General features: G+C 37.7%; 1 protein-coding gene across 1 annotated transcript in view; it reads right to left on the bottom strand.

Annotated features, from left to right (window-relative positions):
- DIAPH2 (diaphanous-related formin 2) overlaps positions 1–8452 on the bottom strand; it is a gene marked incomplete at both ends in the record, with an annotated part of 150142 nt that overhangs the window by 56451 nt on the left and 85239 nt on the right. The window contains one exon of the mRNA XM_010141468.1: positions 2315–2439. Within this exon, the coding sequence (XP_010139770.1) occupies positions 2315–2439 (125 nt within the window). The remainder of the gene's footprint in view (positions 1–2314; positions 2440–8452) is intronic.

Below are 8452 nucleotides of genomic sequence, written 5' to 3' on the forward strand. Positions count from 1 at the left end.
CAGGAACGGGACAGACAAACTCTGCCTTTAATTATGGTATAATTCCTGCATCCTAAAGCTCGCTACTGACAGGTGATTTATGTCCAGGCACGTCTCAAATTATCTGACACACTGAAGCAGTTAAGAGAGATGTTCTGCCTGAAATTCTTTAACTTTCTAATCTCAGCTTGTGCTACCAACAACGATTCTTCAAGAAGCTGACACAAACAAAAGCAGCACCTACTGAAGAGTGAGATGGCATTTTTCCACCCTTTATCACTTTTTCGTCAATCTAAAAAAGAATACAGGAGCATAGAAAACTTGAAAACAGTCAACAAGAAGCAGAAACAAATCTGATCACTTGCTATAACTGGAGATGATTTTCTAAAAAAGAAAAACACCATTTATCAGGTCATCTATTAATTATGAAAACAGGAATCCTTAACCAGAACCAGTTCATTTCTTACAGTCCTATCTATTTTGTCAGGGCACCAAATTCACTAGTATGATAAAGGCTGTCAGACACCTACAGTTCAGGGTGCCTATTTTAATTACCAGCAGTTGGTAATCTAGCCGTGACACCAACAGACGTGCACTGAAGTCAGGCTGCCCAGGAGACTTTCAACAATTAATTTTCAGAAATTTCACAGGATACTCATATTTTTGCCAAAACAACAGTCATTTTTTTCCCTAAACGCTTTTGCATTGTCAGATGATCTTTCTTCTTTAAGAAGTTCAGGTGACAAATGGTAGAGCAGAAAATGGAAAACATCACCTACTTGGCTCTTATTTCTCACCTAATCACCTGAGCACCGCCAACTGTTTTTGTACACACAGTAAATACATGGGTAGCAAAAGAACACATGGTAAAGCGTTTACTCCACGCAACTGAAAGACAATGTATATAACCCATAAAGCAGACCTGAACAAGAGAAAAAGGTTGCAAAAGGTGCTTTTCAATACTTCAGTTTCATTTCTGAACAAAAGCGGGGCTTACTTGACAGTATTCAGCCTGTGCACATGATAAGGCAAAGGACAATTACAAGGCAATCTTAGAAGATTTTCTGATGTGAATGCATCTCAGGGAAATAATGAGCTTTTTTTTTTTAAATAGCAGAAATGATAAATGTGATTACTAGCAAGCCTCTTAACCTCGCAAGACAGACAAGGTGGAGGAGGGTATGTACGTACCAAGAAACAATTTTCCACTTAGTCATGAGTTGTCTCGCTTAAGCTACTTTTCTGCAGTCTTATCAGAAACTTATAATAAATCCATATAGAGGAGATATTAAACATCATCTTGTGAATTTCTGCTACTGAACACATTCGGATGGTTAATCCCACTAAAAAGACTTCCAAATACTCCGGAGTTAGGAGAACTTCATTACATCCACCTCCACAAATGGCTCTAGATATCAATCCCCTCTATTTTTTTCCCCTTTGAAAAGCCCATAAAACCATGACTGGCTGCAGTAAAAAAGAAGAGCTTTCACATGCACAATCTGAGCGTCTATAAATGCACAAAAAGCCTTGGACTTGGCCAGGTACCATACTCCAAACACTTCCATATACACAGAAATGTGCTTTGTGTAAAATAAAAACCTCCAAATTTCTTTTTTTTTTTTTTCAGAAAAAAAAAGGACTTTTGCTTTGTTTTCCTTACAGTTTTGTAAGCCTCTTGAAACTGCAGTATACCTTACTTGTTACTTTATACTTTAGAGCAAAAGTAAAGCTGGATATATAAAAATTTTGGAGGGGAAATGGGATAGACAGACATCGTATGGCACTCTCCCACAGATTCTACTTTCTACTGCGTAAAGAATCTACAGCCTCTATTCCCTACAGAAAGAAAAGGACAACTCACTCCTGAATAAAAAGATGCCAATATTTTTACTCTAAAACAATCAAACAACCTGTTTAAAAAAAAATTAAATAAAAAACAGTAACAAAATTAGTACTCTCCCCCTTCAAAAAACACTAAAATAAATACTCACAACTCTGCTAATAGTTTTCTAGATTGAAATGATTCAACAATTATCAATAAATACTGCTCTTCAAGGCAAAAAAACCCCAAACAACAAAAACCAAACTATCTTTATGACTGGTCACTATAACTCCTCCTTCCAGAAAGTTACCTGGTTGCCCCCTTGGAAGCCTGATCACAAATGCTTTAAGTTATACATTTTCTTACATTCAGTGTGTTCTGCTACGCTCTCCTCTGCTCTAGAAACAAAGCATGGAAGAAGAGACTTAAAACTTATTTTCAGGTGCTGTAAATACTTAACCAGATGATCAGAAATCTCAGATTACCAGCAAAGATATGCAAAAAGGATATGCTCATCTTTTCGACAAACTTATCGTGTTCATCTTGTGTTTTAGGGAAATTCTTGATGTCTTTTTCTAGGCGCTGGATCTGCTGGTTCATTGAATCAAGGTTGCTCTTCAGAGTCTGGGCTGAAACTAAGAAAAAAATGACAATGAGTGAAAAGATTCCAGATTCCAAAAGGGATATCTGAAGGGGGGAAAAACAATGACAGTATTAATAGTCTTAAGGAGAATTATTCCATTAAGTAGACTCATATTTTTCTGAATTAGTGCTCATAAAAATCCTGCTTTTCATAAAAATTAAGTGAAAGTATCTAATGTAATACACCACAGCCTCATATTTAACGTTGAAATGTCACCACTTAATTCTACCATTAGTTCAAATTATTCAATTTCTATTTCAATTTATTGGTAAAAAAAAGTCTAATATTTCATTCTTTCAAATCTAATTCAAAGATTAAAAAGTAACCGAGGTTCAAAGAGATTTTACCTTATTAATGCATGTAGTTGGTTAAACGAATGATCTTATTAATGCATGTACTCTGTTACAGAAATGATTCAAGGAACAGACATAGAGAAAAGATAAAATATTTTTCTTTTATTGCAATAAAATTGATTTCTAGAAACCAACATCTGTGAAACCCTCTGTTAACATCAAAGGTAGGTCTGAATAATAAAAGCTACTGATAATTAAAAAGTAGGACTCACAGTACAGTACCCCCCAAAAAGGCTACCCTAAAGAAACACTGCTCACTCTCGCATATGCTGGGCTAATATAAGCTACTACTTCCGTACTTTGTATTAAACAACCACAAACTGATAAGCCATGAGAGAAATCTCCACTGGAAGTCATGACATTACAATTTTGAAGGCGAAGCAATACCATACCACAGAAAGAGACATTCCAGAACTAGACGAAAGGTGACAGAGTCTCTGGAGAGAAGCTCCTGGTCAAATAGTAATATTAGGACCAACAGAACCCACAATATTGAGATTCATTACACAACCCATAAAGTCCACCTATCATTGTCAATTTAATCCTGAAGAGTGGTTTGACAAGCGCTTCCTCTCAGTTTAAAGATGCTTTTTAACACTAAATTCTATTTTCTGTTTTTTGCCTCCTCTTGCAGAGTTCATAAATATGAGCTTTAAGAACAAGCAGTCTCAACACCACCCCTCCCCAAAGAGCTCTGAAACATTTGCACCATTTCGTGTCCTTCCTTTGAACTGAGTTCAGAATACTTCAAGCATACTTTAGAGGTGAGTTATACTCTACAAACTGTTTCGTGATGGTGCATATCATCCTGGCGAATTCTTACAAAGACTGGGCCACACACAGCTTCTGGTGTGTGGCACCAGAGGTGGGAACATCTTGTTCAGTAATTGGCCAAGGCAATGCTCTCCAAAGCGAGCTCTGTGGATTTGCACCCAGCTAACCCAGGGAGTTTCTGAGCAGTACTCAAAAGGGATTTCTGCTTTTTATTATTTTTTGACTGTAAGCCATTTGTCCAAAAGTTGGATATAGTATTTTCAAAATAACAGCTTATTTTCTTATTTCCTTGCAATTTAAAACATTGTGCTGTAACTATGTGTGATCAAACAGTAGCAGGAATTTGATTCAAGATGGCTTGAAAAACAGTACGTAGGGAATTAATTCCTTCAAATAAAGAAGCTAATCCCAGACAAAATCAATTCTATATTCTTTGTAAGTAACAATTTGTATCGGCCATAGCACCAATGATTTAACTTTTCACAAGCAAATTCAAATACATAAGGCACCAATACAGCTGCCTTTCTCACAAACATAATCTTGATTTTATTTTCAGTTTTATCTACTTCATAAAGGGTACAAAAAGAACTACTAATGGTGTAATCTTAAAATTATAATGAAACAGCTTTTTAAGCCTAACTTTGGCTTTTTAAGCCTTGGGGGGAAAAAAGAAAAAAAAAAAAAATCTGTATTGACCACGGCATCCTTGTAGCTATTAATGTTCCTGAGTTAGCCTTGAAATCAACCACTAAACATTAACAAAGCTTTTAGGTTATGGCTGCATTAGTTTAATCACTTGATATTACTGTTAGAAAAGGAGCACACATTTTTGCTCAAACTGAGAACTTGAATTACTATGATATTTTTATAGGCTGTTAAATAGTTGGATAGGGAGACAAACAGCACTGAAGTAAAATGCTAAAACTGAAAAATAAATGAGGAGGATGCAAATAGTGTTGTTCATAAAAAGAATAGCAGCTGGTAAGTAAATAGGCAACAAAACAGATAAAGTTTAACTGTTTTCAGCAATTTGAAAATATATAAATGCATGACCACTTAACAACGAGCAGTAGTTTATTTTTGTCTGAAATGTAAGAGCACAAAGAAACAGCAAGCAGTGACAAATAAGAAATCTACGGCTCTGTGATTAAAACAGAAGAAAATCATTCTCAGTAACACTGTTTTATAAAACTAAGTTTAGAAAACAGTTGAGATTAGGCACATTCTAACTTGGAAAGTACAAAAGAACTCTGCCCAAGCAAAAAGGCGGCACTCCAAAGCTGTGCTTCCCGTAACTAACTTCTAGTTCACACTCAATTATCAAAATACATTGCAGAAGATGCATTTTCATTCACTTTTTTTTCCCTAGCCCAGGCAAATGTACAAGTTTCTGTTCAAACGATTTATGAAGCTGTTGTTCTGCAAGACAAGCTTAAAGAGACTAAGCTTGTATAGCAAACGTATATATAGACTATAATAAAATATCTTCATTTCCTCCCAGAAACCGTTTTATTAGAGATTTACTACTGCAGTAATGTGAAGAGGAGGCAACATTAATCACTTTTACTCTTTCAGGGAAAATCATCTAAATTTCTTAAAAGTCTTGCATGGTTTTAATTCATGACAGCGTAAACTCTACTTGCAGCAAAATGCCGTTTGTGTGAGGCCGTTCCATAAACGCACGTACTAAACAGTCTCTATCGCTGTACTCAGCGCTGGCGATCACAAGATGAAGGCTCGTTCACCTGCAATTTGCCCAGCATTCCACATGAAAATTAGGGATCATAGTAGTACGAGTCTAAAAGGAAAGGTAGCACTTGGTCTTCAGCTGCACACAGGCACTGTTCAAGCGCTGTTACAGGAAAGCCTCTCTCTAGCAGCAATTACAATACTATTCCATTTAAATCTGCAGAAGGAGAGAGCAACCAGCTAAATCCAATACACAAATATCTGATTTCAAGGTAGGAACAATAAGGAAAATACAAAAAAAAAAAAAAAACAGAACAGATTAGAAATAATGTCCACACACAAAACCAAGAAAAAAACCCTCCATCATAACCCCCACACACTCTACAACAAGCAGTCCCCCCAAAAAAGGAAGCAGCCTACAAGAAGCCTGGACATTTCCCTTGTAACAGCAGCAAAGACAAAGTATTTGCCATATTTCAAAAGTAAAATAAACCAAGGTCAATAAAGAATCCACTTCACCATCCTCACAGCTTTACAGGAGAGTTAAGACCCCCATCCACAGTAGAAAGGTCAGCACTTAAGAAATGGGAAAATCTGAGGAGTCAAAAGAAAGTCAAATTTGCTGACACAGGGAATACTGGAGGCACATGGCATCAGTTTAGGAAAGGATTAGTTGGATTTATATATCACAGGTCCATAAACAGACATTGTCCAGAGAAGGGCAACAAAGCTGGTGAAGGGTCTGGAGAACAAGTCTGATGAGCAGCAGCCGAAGGACATGGGATTGTTTAGCCTGGAGAAAAGGAGGCTGAGGGAAGACCTTATTGCTCTCTACAACTACCTGAAAGGAGGCTGTAGTGAGGTGGGGGCTGGACTCTTCTCCCATGGGGCAAGTGACAGGACTAGAGGAAACAGCCTCAAGTTGCACCAAGGGACGTTTAGGCTGGGTATTAGGAAAAATTTCTTCACCAAAAGCCCTGGAACAGGCTGTCCAGGGAGGTGATGGAGTTCCCCATCCCTGGAAGCATTCAAAAGATGTGTAGATGTGGCGCTAAGGGACATCCACATGTGGTTTAGGGACCCTGGCAGTGCAGGGTTGGATTCAATGATCTTAAAGGTCTGTTTCAATCAGATGATTCTGTGATACCAAAAAGAATAGGCAGGGATGTAACACTTAAGTCTCTGAAGCCATGTGTGGAAAGTGGGGAAACAGACTGGAGGAACTGCAGTGTTCTCCCAAAATAGGGTATCTTGCTGCCAGCACCGGACAGAGCATCATGTTTCGTGGACCACTGGGCAATTAGTACATTCTTATGCCTTAAGTCAAAAGCCACATAAATCCTAAAACTTATTTACGGACCAATCTTCAAGGCCAAAGGAAAAAAAAGGCAGCAAGATTTCTCAGACTGTACCAAACTGCATCAGACTGGGCCCTTATTTAGCAGTAAGAAAAGGCTGGTGTACGGAGAGCTGCTGCAACTCTAAGATGGAAAGAAATACAGCATCTCTAATGTGTACCTCAAACCACTGCAATAACAGGATTTATAAGACAGGGAAAAATCCAGTGTCAGAAATCACACCTGTATGTTTCGACTAAAGCATTATCGCACTAAATTACCATTAACATACAGGACTAACATAAACAAGATGCATCAAGTCAGATGTATTAATACATTGTCAGATTATTTTTCATGTCAGTGGAAGACTAATATAAGCATCTAGATTTATCAGTACTCTCTCTGCATGAATACTGACTGAAGCTCAGTTAACCACACATTAAAATGACTGATTAAAAGATTATTTTGTATATTATTATTTATTTACAACTGAAATTCACAGTCATTGAAGAGAATGTACAATGTCATTGACAAGAAAAGTGTTAACTTTCTTTTTTTCACTTTATTATTTTCTCTATATTAATTCAACCTCTGTAAAAAAAAAAGTCCTATCCACTTATTTTGGAGAAGTAGTTGCACAGACTGCATGCTAGGGAAGGCTTAGTGAATGTCTGGTGGACCACTTTAGTCCTAGAAAAATGCTACAAGCAGTTAATCTCGTGTTAATGTCAACCGCCAGCTAGTCCCCACAGTCAAGCTAAGCATTTTAGATTTACAGTAATACAGTAATAGTACCAAAGGACAGATTAATCCTTTCTAAAATAAGATTGCATCAGACAGAGTCCTCTCCTGTAACAAGAGGTGAAGTGATACATTCTGATTAGGTGCAGCATCTCTTGCATAATAAATTCAGAGAGTCTCTGATCATGATGCAAAACAAGGATGGCCACGTCCGCGTGTTGCAAAAACTCTGGAGTGAGAGACAATGATATAAATTACTTCAGCAAGCAGAAGCAAGTCTATATGAAGCAAATGAGCTAGTGGATTTGGAAGTCTAGACAGTATTTGTACCATAACCACATTCCGAGCATACTAATGATTATTTATTTCTTATTGCCGGAGGGCAGATGGAAGCACTCTTTCACAGAAGTCTGAAAAACAGTTGGAGGGGAAATGGGTGAGCAAGTGATCTGCAGGAATTATCATCATCAATTACTCAATTCATACCAGGAAGTTTATATTTATTAAGGGAATAAATGTTCTGTTGGAGTGAGGTGAGCAGTGCTGCAGCAGCCTGAGGATTCTGAGTAGCACTGTGTGGGGTGGTGTCCCAGAGTACACCTGTATATACTGTATGTGTGGTATATACACGTGATAAATCTCTCTCAGGTATTCATACACACAAGTACATTTATCTATTTCTTGTGTGTACCATGATATGTGTAACTCACCGGCATGTATGTATATGTGCATACATTTATGCGTGTGTACACACACACACGCCTGTATCACACAAAACAACCTACACTTGAAGCTTCATCACTGAGCAGCCTCCAGACTTTAAAGCAGCACAGCTCCCCTAACACGTTACTTCTCAAGGAATTAACGTGTCACTCTTCATACTAGAAATCTTACCTAACACAGCTATACTCTCTGCAGGACACGAGTTATGATTAATCCCGCTGTTGCACTTTGATATAGAGATAAAACTTGCGCGAAGAACGATTTTGAAGAGCATGGCACAGGTATGGCTTCGGTAACAACTCCTCCTGAATACCAGAGCAAAAAAGTCCTGGAGATACCTAAGGCACTACTTCCTTTATCAGAAATTTGGCCTTCGCTATATGCTAGG

This window comes from Buceros rhinoceros, unplaced genomic scaffold, assembly GCF_000710305.1.
Source record: "Buceros rhinoceros silvestris isolate BGI_N320 unplaced genomic scaffold, ASM71030v1 scaffold6288, whole genome shotgun sequence".
NCBI lineage: Eukaryota > Metazoa > Chordata > Aves > Bucerotiformes > Bucerotidae > Buceros > Buceros rhinoceros.